Source organism: Synchytrium microbalum, assembly GCF_006535985.1.
Source record: "Synchytrium microbalum strain JEL517 chromosome Unknown SmJEL517_scf0030, whole genome shotgun sequence".
NCBI classification, from domain to species: domain Eukaryota; kingdom Fungi; phylum Chytridiomycota; class Chytridiomycetes; order Synchytriales; family Synchytriaceae; genus Synchytrium; species Synchytrium microbalum.
In genome coordinates, this window is record NW_022158379.1 from 1 (window position 1) to 22,110 (window position 22,110).

The window sequence follows — 22,110 nt, forward strand, 5'->3', positions numbered from 1 at the left end:
TGATCACACAATTTGAAGTTCGGGGCAGTTATGACATTTGCTGAGGTAAATGTCGTATGTGTCTGTATCCTTCCCAACCCCCTCCTTCGAAAACAAGGTTGACCCTTTGGATACAACTCGTTCAACGACGTGCTGAGAAGGCAAATAATATATCGGCTGCTACGGAAGAGTCGGAAAATGCTTTCAAATTGAACGTGACGGATGCTGATTGTACCGACATTGATGGATTGTGCAAACACATACATCATCACGATGACTTCAAGGACAGACTCAACGACTTGAAACCCGACCAGTTATATGCTTTAGGAGGCGTGTACCAACGCTCTCAGTCCTGATGTCTTGATGAGCAAAGTGGTAAAGTTGTCAAGTAGAGTCGGGAGACCTGTTATGAGGCCTATACACGTTTAATCCAGTCTAGACGAACTTACAAATAGGTGTTGTCATGTAACTTTTGGTGTCAATGAAATTTATCTCACTCCATTACTAAGGTTTCGCTTGCAACCCAAGCGTTATTGATACCAACTCAATGCTTTGGATGAAACGCCACCGACAGACGCATTTTAGCGTGAGAAAGCTATATTGGGACATAGCTGGGTATAAAGTACTGGATGCGAGATTAAACAAGAATCTTTGTTAATCTTGAAGGACTGGGCGGATCAGATATTATAAGGGTACAAGCGTCATATTCAAGGGAGACGAAGATGCAGCTCGAATTTTTTTTACCCAAATACTTGACTCGATATCCCGCAATTTTTCCCAAAGAAACATCGTCTCCTCCGCCTTATGGAGGTGACCTTATGAAGACCATGCTTTATGCGGATAGTGATGATCTGAGGTAAGAAAAAAGTTAAATTTGGAATAATTTCGTGAGTTCTCAACGCGATCGGTCAGCTCGGTTGATTCACTAGACGCGGAAGCTCCCCCTCCTTATGGGGCCAAACAGTCAGAATCGGACTTCACTCGCCTGCCTCTTACATGAAACAACGTGAACGTTGCATGAAGACAATGTAGAAAGATCAGAGATCTCGACTGATGTACGGCTAGTAGGCAAATAGACATTTTTGCTTGCTTCTGTCGTCTCCTGAAAACTAATCAATCACTATATTAGACTTGTCAGATTACATATTTGGGAAGACTGGTCTTCCATTACTGAGAGACCAGCAGTTATGGGAAACCATTGAGTCGCTCAACATCGTAGTGTCTGGTATGCCACATGTTCAGTGGGCGGTTTCAAGACCTGATCGTTTTCTACTAAACGCCTTACAAACCGCGAGGAAAAGACGCCACCAATATCGGACTGTGCCTGCGCTAATTAGAATTTATATGTTAGCAAAGATCGCGTTTCAAAATGGGGACCGCGTGTCGACATGACGCATACAATACCAACGAATCATCCAAGTATTCGGTTATAGGAAGAAATTCAACCTTCCATTCTGGAGATCCTCACCAACCAGGACAACTATGCTATAACGCTAGTTCGACGGGGCGTTACAAATGAAACAGGCTCCTCCAAGCATAAATGTGATTTGTGAAGACCCTGATGCGGTCAACCTGCTATCCGACACACGCGGATTGAGGGTATCAAATCACTAAAGGCACAACTGCATTGTATGCAGTTGCAGATGCTGATGACGATATCGATGCGATAGCGGGTGCTGGTGACGATGTCGGCGACGGCCCGTTTGACCCTCGCTACTTTTAAAAAGTGACTTGTGGTCGATCTATAGGTGTGGTCGATCTATAGGAGTAGTCACAGCCCCTTCTAGATCTGGATCATTTGGTGGCTACATGAGAGATAAGAAAACAGGGGCGGTGTGTGGGCTGACTTGTGGTCATATCGTCATTAGCAAAGGCACTATGCTGGCACCGGGCACAAACATGAGAAAACCAAGCACGGCAGACCACTGCTACATAGTCGAAAATATGGCTGAAAACGTAGATCTCAAATCCGAAATGACATTTGGTGCATTTGTCGATGGAAGATGTAATCCTGTAGAAGATAAGCACACGGAAGATTGGGCTTTGTTTGCAAAAACAATCAAGAACGACAGGCTACGAATACACACGTAACCTCACAACGCCAGGATCATGACATTAGGAACGTGGACGATATATCTTCTTATCGCAATGGACACAACTCTACAAACCAAGCTTTGAGTACCCAGACTCCACCTCAAGGGACCAAGGAAGCTACGTCCAAGAGCGATATAAAGTACGTAAATATGGTAGGACTACAGGAGCAACCACCGGTTATATCAATGGCATTAAAACAGAGTTGAAAGTGAAGCCACTGAGTATTCGAACTCGTGAATACACGGTAGTTGGGACCTTGACAAAGGCCTTTTCAGGTGCTGGGTAGTGTCGAAAGATCACGCATTGATCGGAACGGTGATAGGAGGCTCCAAGGACCTTGCGTTCATAGGTCCACCTTGGAAGCTATTGAAGTTTGCAAGGCCATGAAATCAGAGGGTTTGTAATAAAGAAATCGATGCAACGAGAATTCTATCGATAAAAACATAAAGAACAAGACTACTTCTATCTGCCCTTCGAATCAAAGCAACTGATTTAGCATGTCAGCCAAATCCGGCTTTGGAGTACTTATAACAGCAGCAGCAGCCTTCTTCCCACGTTTCCCTTGTTTCTTGCCGTTCATCTTCTTCTTTCTGTGCTGTTTAGCACCTTGCACTGATGATTGTACCACTAGTACATCCTCAACACCACTCGTACTAGGTTCATTCTCTGATTTCACACGGGGACCACGACGACGTTTGACCTGTTTACCATTCTCATCTACACCACTATCATTATCCACTGCATTATCACCAGCAGCTTTACGTTTCGTTCCGGTAGATACAGCTTCAACAGCATTCACGGTCCATCGTCGTCTCGCAATCATCCCTTTAGCTTCTCTGGCACTAGTCACATGCCAATACACTCGTTCTTCATCACCCTTGACTACACGCACAGGCAGCAATAAATCGTTATCGGGCCAGTATATCCCACCAGATCGTTCAATGATTACGGGCAGGTCGTCAACTATGGGTTGTTTGAAACGTACGTAGGCTGATCCTGCTCGTTCGAGACTGACACCGACTACATGTGCGTATGGTTCAAGAAGTGTTGTGACTGTGGCAGCAGCTTTATCCAATTCCGAGGCATCGTCGATAGCATCCCAGCATAATCCAGATACATCGACATGGAGTATACGATTACATGTATATGGGTATGGACCAGCTAAGCGTCTCGGATAATTCACCTTTTTCTTATTCTTGGGTATACGCCCCTTCCCTTCCAACATGTCCAAATGAGACGACGCAATCCACTCAACATGTAACGCGTCCCCTCGAAACCTATGATGCGGAGCAGTAATAGCATTCACGAGCCCAGCATCATCCGAGAATTTGATTCCTGCTACACCCGGTTTGATAAAATCGACATCAACGACAACACCAAAGTTGGCAAAGTAGAGCGCTACTTCGGGTTTGACGGTATCGGATTCGAATTTATATGCTGTTATATATGCGGATGAGGATAGTCCAGCTGGAGGTGCTGCTGGTGTTGTTATACTGGTTACTCGTCGTATCTTGGTTCCATCTGCGTGCACTTGAAGTGCTCGTGATGTGGCAGCTATTTGAGCAATGAGATGGAGGTCCTGAGTCAATTTTTGCATCTTTTTGAATGATAATAGTAGTGATATCGGTATGTCTAAATGAAGAGAGGTTTGAAAAATGGTGTCAAATGTGTGCAGGGAAAAAGCTTGATCAGTTAATTCGAAAGCTTCAAAAGCTCAAAGTACTTACATCCATCGATATGTTCTGGATGATAGTACGTTTGCGATGAGCGTACTTGCTGTAATAATGACTTGGCCTCTGACTCGGATGTGTAGGCCAGCAACAGTGACAATACTTTGGAATGCAGAGACTCTGCGGGAGAAGCACCACTGGAAAACGTATTTACGGCTGGAAGAAAGCCATCATCTACTGGATCTATATCCATTGTCGCCATCGGGTGTATGGTAGGTTTGTTTTTGGCGCAGCTCTGCAAAAAAAAGAGTTGACAAAAGAGAGTAGTACATACATTTGAACATGTAACGAACAACAAGTGATCAACACGCGACATATTGACAAATATATTTTAAATCATCGACCATGATACACAGGGACCCTCTTTTCTCGGAATGCCTTCAAGCCTTCTAAGCGATCTTCTGTTGGAACTACTTGAGCGTAGCAAGCTTCTTCAATAGCCATTCCAGTCGTCCTAAGTGGAGAAAATGGTGAGTGGCACGTCACAATAATGAGAGAGCACTTGTAGCTTTTTTGCTTGCGGTTACTTACATGTCAGTTTCCAGTCCTCGAGTAACAGCAATTTTGGCCATACGTAGAGCAATTGGACCTGTTTACCTAGATGTGTTAGAAACTAGACCCGCAAAGAACCTCTGCCAAAGTACGAGTCAAACCTTGAGGTAGTATTTCTCGAGCCAATTCCAATGCCTTGTCATATGCAGATGCAGCTACAGCGTGATTTACTATACCTAGAAGGACAGTATTAAGAGTGAAAAAAGGGTGCCAAGTCATTAGATCATGCATGACCATACCAAGCGATTCAGCTTCCTTAGCATTAAGTGTTCGACACGTAAATATAAGCTCTTTAGCTTTTGCGACGCCTATGAATCGTGGCAAGCGCTGTGTGCCTCCTGCCCTATTGTCGAAATCGCAGTATTGAATACTTCGTCATAAAGACGAAACTGCCAAATCATCATCTACCCTGGTATGATGGCGAGTCTTGTTTCTGGCAGACCAAGTTTAGCTCCACCACCTTTGATAGACAAATATAGCTTGAGAGGCGATAGCACGATCTTCGACGATGGTTTTTTTGTTCCTGCTTACCTGCAACTCGTAAATCGGCAGCAAGGGCCAATTCAAGGCCACCACCTAACGCAGCTCCATCGATTGCCGCAATGGTCGGCATTGGGAGTGCCTGATTCCGTAGTAAAATCAGTGTATAGATGGACAATAAAGTTGCAACTCAAAGGTCGTAGTACCTCGACTTCATTAAAGGAGCTTCGAAGCGAATGTACAAAAGGAGCTACTTCATGGATTGGCATAGTTTGACGTTCCTGATAGAGATTCAGTGCATTTAGCAAAAACACCACAATATACATTGCCAATATAAGCTGTATACCTTTAGATCTGCCCCAGCGCAAAACACCTTGTCCACCAAACTTCTGAGAATCACCACACGAGTTGTGCTAAATATCGAAATCAAATTCAAAAACTCATTAGTCAAATCATGATGAAGATCTCCAAGCTCCTCAAATGGGGGTGTACCTGTCGAACTTAAGCTCAGCTAGAGCTTCACGAAATTGTTGCATCATGACTTTGCCCAATGCATTTCTAGAAGCTGGCCTATTGAAATTCAATACAGATATGCCTAATGAACGATAAAATCACGTTAATTTATTTGCATCACTTCATCTGTAACTGTTTGGTGATTTCACTTGCCTTTGTCTGCGTCAGTCAACCGCGTAATGTAACATTCTGGGGACGACGCAGAAGATGATGCTCTTATGCTTAGAGCTTTCCATGCAGTGCGCTCAATGCCGCGTACTCGTACGAACATGTCCGAGTAAGTATAAATCACACAAGTTCGCAAGAACACGAAATAATGAGGTCCAAGATGGGTATATTACACGACTTTCTATGCTAACTACATTCCTTTTCGGGCGACAATTTATAACGTTGATATAGAACCGTAAATGTACACCACTAGCCAATAACCCAGTCCTACGACGACACCAGCAAATTTCTCTTGCCATATGTGAAAGAAGACACTCGTAGCTAATTGCTCAAGACCTTGTTAGTTCCTCTGCCTTGCAAAACCTACTCAGAGATGGCAACTCACCAAGCAACATAATGTACCATACAAAGAGCAAGAAGATCAACAAGGTGGTTAACGCACGTTCCAAAGGACCTTGATAGACATTATGATTGACGGGAACACGTTCTCCATTTGCTGAATCGCGTACAGGATACATGACGTTCCACAATTCTTCACAGATGAAGAGCGAAGCGTGTATCAAGATCAGACAGTGCCCTGATACGTCGAATCCTCCAAACCATTGATGACCATGCTATGGTGAATGAAATGATTAGGCTCTGGAACAAGTTGCTTTGCGGCAAGACGGCCAACCTTTCGACAATGATGCATGGTGATATGAATTGGGTCCGCGCATTCTCCACCAGTTCCAACTAGGATTCTATCAAGTATTGACGATCCTAGAAACCACTGTGTCATAAGAAACCTAGTTTAAGCGATTCAATCTTAGAGATCGTTGAAGGAACGAGCGTTCGCAAAACAACTTGCCAATACGAGGTAGCAAAGGTCCACCTCAATAGGGATTTGGCGATGGCAGGTAGCGGATTGTCGTGCCTTTTTACTGCCGTCGCCACCATAAGTGCTAGTATAGGCGTTGCTGTCCATGCCTAAGTTGTAAACGGAGAAAATGTTACAAAAACCATAAAACGTGTTTGATGTTGATGCATAGGGCGTCTTACCCATGCCCATTTGACAAAGACTTTGTTCTATACAATGAGAATGTATGTGAATACATGTAAATTCATTCGTTTTCGATCTAAAGCTAGATGTTCAATTTACAAGAATGTTTCGGGAGCTGCCCCAGAAGGCATCTTTGGGCTCATACGTATAGTGGATAAAGGAACCAATGAAGACCGTGATAGAGTAAAGTAGCAACAGTGCTATCTGATGCGAATGGATCCTCATTTTGCTGTTTGCGAAGTTAGTGTCAAACAAAAGATGCAGAGACGCCGTCCGAGAATACAACAAGGAAACGTATCCAAAATATAATTTAAAGACTCAAAAATGACCACAAGTACGAGCTCTGACACCCTTGCTCATATTAAGATCAGATTATATTCCTTCATCCAAACAACAACAACTACAGTTTAGACGTGACTGACGTCGATCTCCCTCTTTCCACAACCTCCGTCAAGAACTTGAACGCTTGTTCTATGTGGTGGTTTTCCGTCAAGCGACTGCCAGGTACGAATCTTATAACGTATTGTCCGTCAAGTTCTGTCGGCGTCAGTAACATCTTCCCACTAGCATTACAAGTCTCCAACGTAGACTGAGTAGCTTCAGATATTGTCTGTCCCTTTGCAGGTTGGACCTGAAAAGTCATCAACGCAAAGCTTGGAGGTGTGAAGACTTTGAATAAGTCAGTCCTTGACAGTAAGAGTTTGTGAAAGAGTTGGGCTTGGTCAACGTGCTATAGAACCAACAAAACGTGTCAAAGGTTTGAATCGATGCTCACAGCCCCTTTTAGAAGTAACTGGGACATACCATGCGGATATGGGCACGAATACCCTTAGCTCCATATGTTCGAAGCACAAACCAAAGCTTCAGTGACCTAAACCTCCTTCCAAGTGGAAGTTGCCAGTCCCTGTAGTCAAACACGAGCCCAGAATCTGATGCAGCATTACGTAAATAGGCGGGTGTGAGAGACAGGGCATTCGTCAATTGACTCCTGTCCTTGACGTAGAATAGGGAGCAATCGAAGTTCGTAAGCATCCATTTATGGGCATTAAAATCTTCAAAAGAGAACAAAAAACTGTTAGAATCTAGTACTGAGATACACGACATCTGGACGTACTAAAAGAATCAGCTTCAGAAGTTCCAGCAAGATGATATTGGTGTTCAGCACAGGTCATTGCTGATCCAGCATAAGCAGCATCAATATGCAGCCATATACTATCAGCATGCGGTCTGATAGCCTTCACGATTTCAGGTATAGCGTCCACTGCACCACTATGTGAAGGCAATTGGTTTAATCCAAAAGAAGGCCAGCAAGCTATAAAAAAAAGGGCAGAGTACGTAGCCACATCGTTTACCTTGACGTCGTCCCAATAGTACCCGTCACAAAGAACGGTATCAATCCTGCTGCTAAATCTTGCTCTACAGCTGCCTTCACTGTATCTCCACGTAATCGATACTGGGTGTCAACGTCAAGACTCTTGAACTTCAAATTCAATATCAAACAAGCCTTCTTTGTACAGCTATGAGTCTGTGTTGATCCATAGGCTACTAGTCGACTTGCAGCATTGGCTAGTTCTGCTTCAGAAGCACCTTTGGCCTTCATAGCTCCCAGCACACGTTCACGAGCAGCAATAACTGCCACCAAAACTGCTTCAGAAGCAGATCCCTGAATAACACCGCCTCCTTTTCCAGTTGATAAGAAGCCAGCATCTAAATTACATAGCTTTGCGACCCAATCGAGTGTGACTGTCTCTAGTTCTGTACAGGAGGGAGATGTTTGCCAGTTGAACGCGATGCAGTTGATCATGGAAGAGTACATGTCGCCCAAGATGCCTGGGAAGCTTGAATTGGCTGGATCTATTGTTCAAAACAGCGTTGTGAGCAACAGAGCCCAAGTCTTATTTGCCAAGTTCACGTCTTACAGAAAGCAAAGAATGAAGGATGTTGCCAATGAGTAACACCTGGCATGATTTTGTTTTCAAAATCACTTGAAATACTCTCCCATGCTTCAGGTTCTACGGCGGCGAGTGGTAAACAAAGTGTCAAAATCAGTTGTCTTTAGATTTGACTTGCACCACCGCATACAGAAAATCACCTTCTGGTGCTTGTTCTGGAAGCAAGGATTTCAGATATCCAGGCTTAACATCACTCAGAACTAGAAAAACCAAAATGTCAACGAGTGAGCCACAAGATGTGCTGCGTCCAGCTATTGCATTACAACGAATCGAAGGATTACAGGATCCGAAATACCTTTGTATTTATCACCAGCTTCAAGCTCTTCGTAGTATTTTGCTATTCTTTCGACAGCCTCATGGCCGCGCTTGCGAAACTCCTTGACATCCATAATTGGAGCAGACGATGACAGGCGGACCTGTAGTAAAGGCCTTCTGCGAAGGAGATGCTGTGGGGCTGTCAATAATCGCAATGCGCACGTCTTGTAATGCATTTGATCTTACTCTGCAATGTGTCAATTCGATGAGAATGATGTCTTAGTTTATGGACGCAAGAGGAACGTTCAGCGTCAGATCGTATTTATGCGAGGATTCAAAATGAAATCTGAAGATATTTAAGTGCGACCGGTATTGAAAAACACCAACAAAAGACCAGCAATGGGGTGCAAAGTCAACTTCACAAACGAGACACAGTCAGGGAGGATCTAGCAAAGCTCACAGTGAGCTGAACCGCTTCAGAACTACCATATAGAGCGGTGAGACGCGTCGCGTGCCGGAAGACGATTGATTCGACGTGTTTTTGGAAGTTAATGTCTAGTCCGAATGGTAACCAGGGCGAACAGGGCTGAAAGCTGATGTCATTTGTGAGCGGGTTCATATTTGGAACCTGTTGTCCCTTCCTACGATATTGTTTAAAGTCTTCTGAAAGCATTTCACCTCCTTCATCGTCAGTCACCAAGCTTCCCACTTTTGCATGACTTGTTATCAAGGCCTGACTAGTTTCAAGAGAGTTCTCCAAGCATCATCATTAACACGAACATCGCCCCTATTTTCAGTTTATTCAACCACAAGCAGAACTAGATTCGCTCACTTGTACATTCGCCATAATTCGAGCTGTTGCAATATGAGCGACAAGGGTAAATGGATCAAGCCTGAAAGCACAAAGCCCGTCCTAAAAGTCTATAATACTTTGACGAAAACAAAGGTACGTGTTGCTGTTTTATTGTAATTGTTGGAGGACAGCGAAATCACGAATAATGAGCTGAAAAACATTTGTCGAGTAGGAGGAGTTCATCCCCATCAATGGAAACTTTGTTGGATGGTATTCTTGTGGTCCTACTGTCTATAATTGGTCACATCTTGGTCATGCAAGGTAAAAGGAACGTGTTTTGTCACGCTCATTCGCAATGTTGATGTTTTTTTGGTCCTGCTGCAGGAACTACATGAGCTTTGACATTCTTCGAAGGATTCTTGAAGATTATTTCGGTTATGATGTCATGTACGTCATGAATATTACTGATATCGATGACAAGGTAGCTAAAAGTCAAATCCTGAAAACATTTACGCACACACGTTTATTTATTTTTCTCCTTCTACATCAGATCATTATTGGAGCAAGACAAGAACATCTATTTGCTGAATACAAGAAACAATTCACATCTATAACGCCAGAACTGACTCATGAAGTGGATTTGGCATGGTCGCGTTATGTTCAAAAAAGAATATGCAACTACGTGGCTGGAGAGACACTCAAGACATCATTTGAAGAGCTAGTAACTGATGTATCTAAGAATGGAATACCGAAAGCTGCTGAAAAGGATGAGAAGTTTTCCATGTACCTCAAATCTGCGGTAATTCACTAGTATCGCTGATAGCTTTTTTTGTTCTTTCGACCAACTCACTCTATTACGCTACAATAGACGGCGGCATATGAAGCCTTGAAACATATAGACAAGCAGAGTGTGACATCTTTGCTCGATGCATCGCAAGATGTTTTGAAAGAGTACTTGGACAATCAAGTACGAATCACGCAAAAAAAAGCTACTCCTAAACCGCTTCTGAAAGGAACTACGAACGTCTTATATTCTTCTTCCCCACTAGAGTGGCTCAACGGTTACAGAGCCAAAGATATTCAGAGAGTTTGCTGCAAATTGGGAGCAGTTGTACTTCGAGGATATGGATCTACTGAATGTAACAAAAATGCAGTTCAGAACAACAACCGAACACCCTCGAGATTCTTATCCTCGTCGCTCGTTTTTAGATTCGTCGTCCAGATGTGTTGACACGTGTCAGTGAATACGTGCCAGAGATTGTGGAATGGACTGAAGTCATAGTGCAGAATGGATATGCGTACGATATTTGTTTGTGTGGTTGTTTTGGCTCATTGGGTCTCACGAAACGTATCTGAACCATAGATACGAAGCACAAGGATCAGTATACTTTGACACCCAATCCTTCCAGAAAAAACCAACCCACACATACGCTAAACTAGCGCCATCATCAGCAAACAACCTAGATTTAATCGCAGAGGGTGAAGGATCCCTGACTGGCTCAGGGATCGCGAAACGATCACCATCTGATTTCGCATTATGGAAATCGTCTAAACCCGGTGAACCTGCTTGGCCTTCCCCATGGGGTTTAGGGAGACCTGGATGGCATATAGAGTGTTCGACTATGGCTAGTGAAGTGCTGGGTAGTAGGATTGATGTGCATACCGGTGGTATAGATTTGGTGTTTCCCCATCATGATAATGAGATTGCTCAATCTGAGGTACATCTGTCCTTCCCAAGGTTTTTTGGCATGATGTGGAAAATGAAATGACCAAAAGCCCGTCTCTGCATTGTTGTCTTAGGCGTATTATGATCATTCGCAATGGGTCAACTACTTTTGGCATGCTGGTCATTTGCATATTGAAGGGAAGAAAATGTCCAAGTCTCTCAAGAACTTTATTACCATTCGAGTAAGTGTTTGGATCGTTCGGACTCTTGTACCCTTTTTCTGCGCTCCATCTTATCAACGATCTTATCAACGCTTGCCACATTTTTTGTAGGAGGCACTCCAACAATATTCAGCAGTTCAAATTCGATACATGTTTCTGATGCACAGTTGGGGCTCATTGTTGGATTATTCGGAAGGATCTATGGCTGGTGCCAAGTCGTTTGAGTCTGCTGTCAATGTAATTAGCTATACCAACCTTTGGATTTTTTTTGCGCATTGACAAACGCCACCATTGCCTCGTCTAGAAATTCTTGTTGAATGCCAAATCTCTGATACAAGAATCAAGGTCAACCGAAGCCAAGTTTACAGGAGCCCATAATTTCCGTGATGATGAGAAGAGGCTTAGTGACTCGTAAGCAATTGATCGTAGGAGAGGCATTTTTTTGTTTTGAATTCGAAAGACGATTTCAATTACTTGACAATTTTGTAATAGTCTCAAATCATCACAAATGACCGTCCACGCTGCTCTCTGTGACTCATTTGATACACCAGAAGCCATACGTGCTATATCAGACCTCATTGGGGCAGGAAACATTTACATTTCTGCTAAAGCCAAGGACAAGAATGCTCGTGTGAATCCCGATATATTAGAAAAGACAACTAGATACGTCAATAGAATGCTCAAGACGTTCGGTATCTTGGGAGATTCGACGAGTGGTAGTGGTGGTGGTAATGTGGAAGATATCGTTCAGAGTGAGATGAGAGCGCTAGCAGCTTTTAGAGACAAGATTAGAGATTTGGCTCGTCAGAAAGGAGGTTTGTGAGAGTATTCAACGATCCTTAATATGGAGTCTCTCTCTGAACTTTTTTTTCTCGCATAGCATATACCGACTTTTTAACGGCGGTTGAAAACATTCGACAAGATAAAGCCGTTCATGCTGCCTTCTCTCCTATCAAGGCTGCCGACATAAGAGGGCCTTATTTGCATGTCGTCAAAAGCTTTGTTGATTCTGTCGAATCATTAGCTAAATCGCAACAACGTAAGGGTTCATATTGCTTTTCGTCCGGGGTTGCAAGCATGTTCATAACCTCGAATCAACTGATTGTATAGCGCATATTCAGTTCTTGTCGTTGTCGGATAAGCTGAGAGATGAACAATTGGCAGAGCTGGGAGTTGCTTTGGATGATCGTGAAGGTAGGGGGGAAAAGGAAGGATAATACTATGAAGAATGCGTATCTCACATACCCAAACACTATCAGATGGTACAGCTCTAGTCAAATTCGTAGATCCAGAGCTACTACTAGCCCAACGGGACGAGAAACGACTAAAAGAACAAGAAAAACTCTTGAAGAAGGAAGAAGCTGCTCGAGCTGCTGCTGCCAAGAGAGCTGAAAGGTTAGCTAAGGGGGCTACTCCTCCGAGTGAATTGTTCCGTACCAGTGAATACTCACGATGGGATGAAAAGGTAATGCTTTAACGTCTTATGTAGCAGCAAAAAAGACGCGACGCTTGACTAATGCCTCATTTCGGTTTGTTAGGGCATTCCAACACATGATGCAGCTGGTGCTGAGATATCAAAAGGAAAAGCCAAGAAAGCTGTGAAGGAGTATGATGCTCAATCTAAGCTTCATGACGAATATTTAAAGGAAGTGAATGGTGGCAGCAGTACGTAATGTGACTAGACTTTGTTGTTTTCTATACACAAATATTATATACTCATGAACGTCTCGAATGGTTTGTGTATTTGTGTTTGCAACTCACTTTCGTTGAATGACGATTTGAACAGATACGAAACCGTCTTCCTGCTGTTTCTTTGACTTGGATGTCATTCTTGTGGTTATGCTGTCGATAAAATGCTCATAGTGTTGCAAGCAATGTAATTGTATCAGTATCATGACATTCTGTTGCTCTATTAGCTCTTTTTTGGTCTAAGTCTCGAACTAGGTGTCTGGAGAGCCACTCAATCTTCTAACTGGAACTGGTGGACAGATATCTAAAGTCTGCTGAAAAACCCAAAAACGTGTGTCTGTGGTGTACGAAACGTTCCGAGCAAACTTCGTGAAGAATCCATCAAGGAGGCCAATCATAGGACATCAAAGTTTACGGAGATCATCATTTGATTGTTACAAACCTATTCACCGATTGACGTCGTTGTGGAAAGTTGCGTGTTTTGTATCGGTTACTTGTGTTGGAAGAACTTCCAAGGGATCCAACGTCAACTACTGTATCTTTACACATATAAGCCGTTTGTTTTTGGCGTCCGTTCAACCACATTTTGGGCTTTTTGACTTCCCGTAACTGCGCTAACACCAGAGCATTAACGAAATCTTCAATCTGGCGCGAACGCTAATACTCGTTGAAAAAGTGCTACTGAACGAGATAGACTATTAGACAATACGCAGAACCGAACAAACGTCAAGACTAATCGAACTTGATTAGTAAATGCCAAGCTCTTTGGTCGGAGTGACCAGTGGTGCCAACAAATTAAAAAACATACAAGCTTGGAGGGTGCTCAACTACCTAAAGTTTGACTAAACATGGAAGATCAATCTGTGTCTCAAGAACATCCCAAATCATCGTCATGGAATTCTTCAGCCTGGACAGTCTTGACTCTCTCCCATAATTTATTGATGCAGATCTTGTCACGAATGAAATTGTTTCAGTCTTTGTTGCCAATCTTTATCATTTCAGCAGCATCCATATATGGGATTACTTCACACTTAAGTATCAGTCATATCGTGCAAGGATTTGGATTTACCCTGTTGGGTTTGCTTTTATGTGAGTTTCATAAATGCAAAAAAATAAACGGACGCAAGCAAGACGAGCAACGTTGTTTGGTCACTAACACGCCCTCAACTTAGATTTCGAAGGAGTCAACATGTGCATCATGCCAATAAGTGAATTGGTTGGGAGACATTTAATTCAGAAACTACCACCAAGTTTAGCAAGACTCGTTGTGTTTCTATTGGGATCACTTGCTACATATGCTGAACCTTCGTTAACCTCGCTACAAGCTCTTACGAATTTTAAAGGAGTCTCTGACATTCCCTATGTAATGTACTTACTAACCGTGTGGGAGGAAGCTCTATATGCAGTAAGCTTAAAACAAGCTGCAGGATTGTATAATGAGTCTTCTTGCTTCCCATTCATCTTCTACTACTAATAGGTTATATCAATGGGTGTCGGCATAGCCTGTGTGTTGAGCATACTCAGATTCTACCACGGATGTCCGTTACTCTACCTAGTACTGGGCACGTTAGGATCAGCGGTAGTGTCTTCGCTATGTCTGTTACAAGCTGGAGGACCGCTGTCAAGCATAGTGACCTTCTCATGGGATTGCGGTGCGGGGGTTTTTTGTAAAGGATATGTTCACTATTACGACAATCTAAACGCTCTACATCTTGACAACAGGTGCGACTACAACCGGTCCCGTAACAGTCCCGATAATACTTTGTCTTGGAATGGGCATGGCACACCGTAATCCACGACAAATTAAACCTGAAATCGAAGTTCGTGGGCTTGGAATAGTTGCGTTAGCTGGCATACTACCTGTGCTTACAACGCAATGTCTAAGTGTTTTGTTACATCTGACCATTGGAGTTGACGAAGTAAAGAGACAGTTACTGTTGACGCCGACGAGTAATTCGAATACAACCGACAAGTCATTTGCCGGCTCGTTTCTCGACGCAACGATAGGGGGATTGAGATCGGTGCTACCACTAGTCGCGTTTCTCTTGATTGTAGCGAAATTCATGCTTAAGCTTGATTTGGTGGATGATATGATGAAGGAACCTGACTCGTCGACTGAATTAGTCCTCGAAGGAGACGAGGATGGACATGAAGATACAAGATTCACGGCATCAATAGTACCACCAGTCATAATAGCCGTAACAGCAGACGACTTCGATGAAGAGAAAACAAGCACCACACCTATAATGATGAGACGTAGGTCACCGTCCCTAACACCGGTATTGAGTCATCAACTATTAGCTCCAGCAGCGGAATTTATGTCTTGTCACGGAACAACAATGCACTATCTAAGACCACCATCGCCGACATATGGATCAGACTCGGCACAATCGTATTCACCAAACGCAATACATCACAATCGTCCACCATCACCATTACACCCAGATTTCTCAATACCACCATCGCCCTTCTCAATTGTAGTTAAATTCCCACACGATGAGATACAAAACGACCAAGCATCAATTATCAGTAGTTGGCCTCCACCAATGGCAACCAGTTTCTTGGGATTGCAAGTCGTGGATTGTTCAAGAAGTCGGTCGATGAGCTCTATAGGTCCACCACCACCTGCATCGCTTGTTCGAGGATCAACTGATATAACGTTATCACCGGATGCACTTTTGCCAGTCAACAAGCTCCCAAGTAGAAGCAGATTCAAGCAAGCCTTTCAGTACCTCAAGTTTCAATCCCACAGGCACTTAGGATTGATTATCGGCACACTTTCAGTCACTGTGGGACTAGCTTTTTTCAACCTAGGTGTGGCACACGTGTCTCCTTTAGGACTGATTATGGGTCGTGCATTACCAAGACTCTTCCAGCCTACTGTGTATGGCAACAACATACTACCATACTCGTGGGGTCTCGCTGTAGCATTACTGATTGTATTCGTGCTTGGATTTGTCGTCTGTGTGGCCGAGCCGGGAGTCAAGATCTTGTCTGAAGCTGCTGCTGTAGTAACGCAGAACCGATACAGTGTTGCATCTCTTACGGGGTGTATTGCTATGGGAGTGGCGTTCGGATTGAGTGTGTATACACGCAATTTGTAGTTACACTTCCGTCGTATTTTGGTCGTTATTGGTCCTAACTGCCAAACACTCTCAAAATAGCTTTCGGATTCTTGAAAATCCTATACAATTTTGACGTCAAGTGGATACTTTGTGGATTCATTGTCGTCGTGGTGCCATTATCATGCATCTCCAACGTATCTGAGTGGTCTTTCAAGCACTACTGGTGGTATATACGAAACCTCTTTACCGGCGCACCTGCAACGCTCTTCCAAGGATTGAAGATTGATGAAGGAGTTCTCAGTGTAGCGTGGGATGTTGGAGCGGTCGTCGTTGGACGTAAGCATCCACCAGCCCCGTTTTATTCGAAGTCAAGGCATGGCCAAAAACTCACCCCATTTGTAATAGCTCTAACATGTGCATTTGCGCTATCTCTGGGCGTCGGTTTCGCAGAAGCCTCTCCAGACTCTTCTCACGATGGATTTGGTCTCATAACAATCACAAGCTACTTCCCAGTTCTCATGCTCTTACTACTTGGACTTTGTTTAAAGCCAGCAAAACCAATCATACCCGCATCAACAACAACAATAACAACTATGCCTCAAGATTAATGATGCTTATATCATATGTATATCTTATTTACACCAAAAATACTAACCAGTTTACTTATTATTATGATTTCATTCCTCATTATTAGCATCACGCATTTTTCGTTTCGCGAGTTGCCCACTAATCAACTCGAGCCTCATGTCATTGTCTTCAATATGCACATTCATCACGTCCCACCCCTTTTGTGCCAATCCTGTGAACGTTGGCTCAAATGTCCGTTGAGCCAGTTCATTAGCTTGTTCCATGGCTTGTATGGTATCAACATCACTAGTAGCACTACTACTATGTTTCTCTAATACGACTCTCAATATACATGAATGATAGATAGCAGCCACAACATCCTTAGTCTTGGCATCCTCTAAAAGCCATAAATACACCCGTCGACCCTTATTCTTCTTATTAACCACCAGTATACGGTATTGACATCCACTTGGCACGTATCTGCCATGCACAAAAGCGTCTGCTTCCGTTTCCGTAAGACGAGGCAGATACTTTGATAGCGGAGCTTCTATTATTAATGGAATACTGAATTCAGATGGCTGTTTCATCAAAAACCATTCTTGACGTCCTACGACATCTGGTGTAGGTGTCTTTTGGGTAATTATACAATCGTCGTCGTCACCGTTGTGAGTCGATATAGTTTGATATGTTGTTGTTGTAGCGGTATCACTTGACTGCTGAGTATCAGTCATTGATGGCGTAGTAGCGACCAAATCAACAATTAAAGGCCGTAGCGCCAACTCTGCTCTCGTGACATTCAACGACCTCGTAACAACACACACGTTAGCCATATACGCAAACCCCAGATTAGCAACACACAAGGGGAAGAATGCTAATCCCAACATCCACGGCTGCGTCCCGACAACCCACGACACACCAACACCTAAAGCAGTCCCCACAAGTCCAGCAGCGGTAGCCTGCACACCAGCTTTAGCAGTTACATCACCTAAATTATCCTCCTTTGTAAATCCTCTATGCATTGCAGCTCGAGTGGCAGATGATGCAAGCCATGCAACGTTTTTAGCAATGTTTGAGAATGATGCTAGTGGGAGAAACAAGTGTGGGACCATAGGAGTCACTAGTTCTAGTATTGTAGCAGCTTGTAGAGCCAATGCGGAATAAAATCTATATCGTTTCGGTTGAGCGTCAAACTTGTTTGATACTACAGCAGCGTATATGACACCACCTAAGAGTCCAAATCCGTCTTTTATAATCCAGTTTGTGGTAGCTGCTAGTCCTATGGATGTTGCAGCGCCCATGCCGAGTGCTTGGAGGAGAGCTTGGGTTGACAGTGTTCCGGTTATGGTGCCCGTCACAGAGTGCAGGAATTGGTAGATGGAATATGGAATGTAGTCGGCTGTTACAGATGAATGGTAGTTCTTTGGTAGAAAGGCTAGTTGGAACTTTTCGTCTAGTGCTCGAGTATAATGTTTTGGTGATGTTGATGATGATGAAGGTTGTTGATGCCATGCGGTCGTTCTGCTAGATCCATTAGATGCATTGCTATTGGCCGGTGATGATGGTTGGAAGGATGTATATTCTGATACTCTTCCTCTTTTCGTATACTGCCTAACTTCTAAAATTGTCTTTTTATTCTCGTCGGTTGTTTGTCCTTGACTCGTTGACAATGGCCGTCCTTTACATGGCGAAAGAGTATAATGGATTCGGCTGATGGTTCCTATTAATATAAGCCTGCTCTCGCCTCGCAGTCGTGGCCGCATGGTGTTTCAACGGTTGAACAAAGGTTGACAAAATGGACGCAATGTGCTCTTTTACGAAAATCTATATGTTGCAAACTCGGCACATTTTTTCTTTACATGGTCTCTGCCTAGCAAAGAGTCAAACGAGAGGGCAAATGTAAGTCTGAGTTGGTTGTTCAGCAAACAAGACGATGTATTCGACACAATCACATAGAGCAAGACACAAAAGACTCACTTTTTGGGTTCTTGCAATTGATGAATACACAAAACTTTTTAGTTCCAGCTACGATCAGAGTTAGCCGAGGGAAGGTTTGAGGTAGGAGGGCGATCATCACGTTCAGCACCACGGTCATCTCTCAAATCCCTTATATCTCGCACATCACGACCTATGTCTGAGCCTCTTCGGTCATAGTCATCAATTCGTCGAGTTGGGAGGTCGAACTCGCGCCTGGGAGGAAGATCATCACGAGGAGGTGGTGGGCCACGACGGTAGCCAGGAGAAGGAGAGCGACCACGACGGGGAGAAGGAGATCGACCTCTTCCTTGAGGAGGAGGGCCGCGACCCGGAGGGCCTTGATCTTCTCCCAACCTCCACGAGCGACCAGGAGCTCCCTTTGTCCACTAATGGTTGATGAGAGTATATGAATGAGTACAGATTTGCGTATGAGTTGTTCAAGTATAAAACATATTGCGTGTGCAGGTATCAGACACATAGTGTATGATGTGCCAGACACTTGTGCCAGACACTTGAATCAGTTGTAGCGACTGCAACAAGCACTTCTACTACAGCTCTGTAATCAAACTTACTTGAATGGTCAAAGGAGCACCATCAAATCGTCGACCTTGCATGTCAGCCATAGCATCTTCAGCATCACGAGGAACTTCAAACTCAACAAAGGCATATCTATGAGGTTGATGGGTGAGGAAGAAGGAATGTAGTAGGTGGATGGTATAAGGATTTGGGTATGGGTGTATAGAGTATGATCCTTCACTCGTTGGTAGTGTACATGTGTTGAGTGGGTAATGAGGCATTATTATACAGTGACTTACGGGTTTCGACCAGGTTTTGGAGCAGGAATGTCACAACGAATCAATCGTCCATATCTGTAATTGATGGATGGGTTGTTTGTTTGTTTCAGTCAAGAAGAAGTCAACATTTTTTTTGGAACGATGATGATGATGATGACGAGGATGGTAAAGGGGGGAGTTGAAAGGAAGTATGAGTATCACATTGACATGATGGATGTGGCAATTCCTCGATATTCGACATGCATCTGGGTAATAGTAAAATATGAAATAAAGTCCTGAATGATCGCTACCTTTCGAATTCGTGTGCCAGGTCTCGAGCCTTGGTTCTGGAGCTGAAGCCTGCGACAAATAGAGTTCTGTTGCGTTCGTCGCCCATAGGTCGTCGAGACATCATTGAATTTCTTGCTATATATAGTATGAATTAGTAACTTTTACTTGTCGACAGTGATTTTTGATATCCTGCGAAGCAACAAGGGAAAGAACAAAGGTACCGCCTCAAATGAGTCCTGAAAGAGAAATTTTATTGCATATCACATATCACATACATCTAGCTGAGCTAGACTGGCACTTGACACGTTGTACACACGCCAACGAAGCATTATCAGACGTGTTGCGCCATAGGAAAAGAGAAGTCTGCTGCTCTATAGGCATCAAGCCGTCAAGCGAAGTTACGATTTTTAATCGTTACTCATCTGTCTGTTGTTACCATAGTTTATTTGGTCACAGCAAAGGTTGTTATGTGATGCTGCTACCATTCTACTGGTGCGGTTTTACCTATTCAATTGACATTTTCCCAAACTCTTCTACAGCAGCAGCAGGTGTCAAGACAATATCACCAGGCATGGTACCGAAACGCCAACGTTTCACCACCAACTTCTCCAGCTTTATGATATTGTTACGTTGAGCCCTTATACCACTTCGTTCTCAAAAAAATTTCTCCCGAAATCTCTTTTCGACGAGCCACTCTGTTCCTACTTTGATACCACGTAGATTTGGAAATCGAGGTGGTTACAATCCTTCGGTGACGATTGTATCTGGCATAGCACCAAAACGGTCGACTAGTTCTATATTCTGAAGCTTTATACAATATTCTGCCATGACATCAAATCTTTAATTGTTGATGGAGGTAGTACAGCACTCCAAAGTTTCCAAGTTGGGCAAGAATGGAAGTAGTGCTTTCGTATCAATGTCGGCTTCTGCACCTGATACGAAGTGTTTTATAGGATCAACGGAACGTACCACCAATCTCCAGGCGCTCGAGTAAAGGCGTACAGTCCAGCGTGGAATGGGCCAGACGATCCCTGGCAGCACCGAGCGGAAACGGATTATGGTCTAGCTTGAACTCTGTCATGCTGATCCATACTGCTCCAGATGACACTTCATCAAGTCTAGAAGTCATTACCTCTCGTATATCCAAAGATATTAGACGATTCCTCACGAATGAGATCAGCGGCCCAAATATAGTTCTATGAGGCTTGACTAGACGTGGTTCTGCCATGATGAGGTTCACCATATTAATGCAGCTATTGATCGACATATTTGGCTCTATTGACGTTGGAAACACTATCCAGAGCGCTGAAATCATTCACTTCGAGCGTTTCGATGAGGCTACAAAATCTCTTTGACATGGTCTGCGTTTTGATACCAGCCAAGATCTTTGACTGCTTGGCAACGATGATTTTTTTGTACAGAATTGGGAATACCACATTCGAGATGTTCCGATGTACGAGCGAGTGACCCTAGAGTGTTTCGATCGACCGCCTCGATTGTAAGCGAAAAGAGCTCAGTTGGCAAAATATGTAAATTGGGCTTTTCACGTTCATCATCATCGGATGCATCGTTTGAAGAGACAGGAGACGAAGGTGTTGTCATCGTATTGGCCGTTGTGGTGGCGCCTTGTGTGATGATCGTTCAGCTACATATGAAAATGATCATCACATTGTTAGTACATGCAAATCAGGTAATAACTCCAGCATTAAATCTTCAGGATGCTTACATGTATATATTGCTAGGAGTCGTCCCTGTTGTTCGAGACTTGGTCAAAAGCTTAATGTGTGGGGGACTACACAGTCAACAGATAGATGAGTATATGAATGACATCTTAACATACTATATAACTTTCTATCTAATACCTAGGTTCAGTATCTTCCTCCAGCTCAACACAATTAATGATTTGATGTGCACAACTGATGGTTTGAGATCCGATTCCAGCGAGCGGACGTTAAAGAGGAGATTAAGTATACTCTATTGCTAACAATACAAGTCATAGATTCGCGATCAAAATTGTACCATACTCTAATATACTCTTCCAGTCAACATCAATGAGCATACAATTCTCTTGCAAGCTGAACCAGGACGAAAAGTAGCTACATCCACACGTAGTAGCAGATATAATTCATTACATTCACTAATACTTACATACAGTTTGGACCAAATCGGGCATGCAGCCCCACACCCATTACTTATTACATTCCGCATTGATCGCATCCAACAGCAATACAGGCGGACAGCATGACAGGAGCGTCCATTCGACTCGGTTTACTTTTTTAATTTAATATGCAGATGGTGGGCTCAACTCG

The 22,110-nt window shown here is 43.5% G+C and overlaps 5 protein-coding genes across 5 annotated transcripts; 1 reads left to right on the forward strand and 4 right to left on the reverse strand.

Annotated features, from left to right (window-relative positions):
• Nucleotides 1-2,551: 2,551 nt before the first annotated feature.
• Nucleotides 2,552-3,996, reverse strand: SmJEL517_g04415 (uncharacterized protein; the record flags this gene model as incomplete). Its single annotated transcript, XM_031170343.1, has 2 exons — nt 2,552-3,705; nt 3,801-3,996. The coding sequence occupies 2 exons, from the start codon at nt 3,994-3,996 to the stop codon at nt 2,552-2,554; spliced, it is 1,350 nt and encodes a 449-aa protein (XP_031023638.1).
• Nucleotides 3,997-4,139: 143 nt separating this feature from the next.
• Nucleotides 4,140-8,896, reverse strand: SmJEL517_g04416 (uncharacterized protein; the record flags this gene model as incomplete). Its single annotated transcript, XM_031170344.1, has 20 exons — nt 4,140-4,257; nt 4,335-4,392; nt 4,457-4,531; nt 4,595-4,698; nt 4,764-4,815; nt 4,887-4,977; nt 5,042-5,116; nt 5,182-5,248; nt 5,328-5,430; nt 5,902-6,130; nt 6,190-6,301; nt 6,370-6,482; nt 6,555-6,581; nt 7,001-7,285; nt 7,360-7,607; nt 7,670-7,824; nt 7,908-8,409; nt 8,475-8,567; nt 8,648-8,707; nt 8,803-8,896. 20 exons carry the CDS (start codon nt 8,894-8,896, stop codon nt 4,140-4,142), a joined length of 2,661 nt encoding a protein of 886 aa, XP_031023639.1.
• A 731-nt stretch (nt 8,897-9,627) lies between these two features.
• SmJEL517_g04417 (cysteine---tRNA ligase) lies at nt 9,628-13,115 on the forward strand (the record flags this gene model as incomplete). Its single annotated transcript, XM_031170345.1, has 16 exons — nt 9,628-9,708; nt 9,788-9,876; nt 9,940-10,036; nt 10,106-10,354; nt 10,424-10,522; nt 10,605-10,694; nt 10,765-10,853; nt 10,919-11,273; nt 11,356-11,463; nt 11,554-11,679; nt 11,747-11,853; nt 11,935-12,257; nt 12,323-12,481; nt 12,553-12,636; nt 12,702-12,907; nt 12,981-13,115. The coding sequence occupies 16 exons, from the start codon at nt 9,628-9,630 to the stop codon at nt 13,113-13,115; spliced, it is 2,397 nt and encodes a 798-aa protein (XP_031023640.1).
• A 3,758-nt stretch (nt 13,116-16,873) lies between these two features.
• On the reverse strand, nt 16,874-18,523 carry SmJEL517_g04418 (uncharacterized protein; the record flags this gene model as incomplete). Its single annotated transcript, XM_031170346.1, has 1 exon — nt 16,874-18,523. The coding sequence occupies one exon, from the start codon at nt 18,521-18,523 to the stop codon at nt 16,874-16,876; it is 1,650 nt and encodes a 549-aa protein (XP_031023641.1).
• A 252-nt stretch (nt 18,524-18,775) lies between these two features.
• SmJEL517_g04419 (uncharacterized protein) lies at nt 18,776-19,534 on the reverse strand (the record flags this gene model as incomplete). The annotated part of the gene is made up of 2 exons (XM_031170347.1): nt 18,776-19,123; nt 19,310-19,534. 2 exons carry the CDS (start codon nt 19,532-19,534, stop codon nt 18,776-18,778), a joined length of 573 nt encoding a protein of 190 aa, XP_031023642.1.
• Between the last annotated feature and the right edge of the window lie 2,576 nt (nt 19,535-22,110).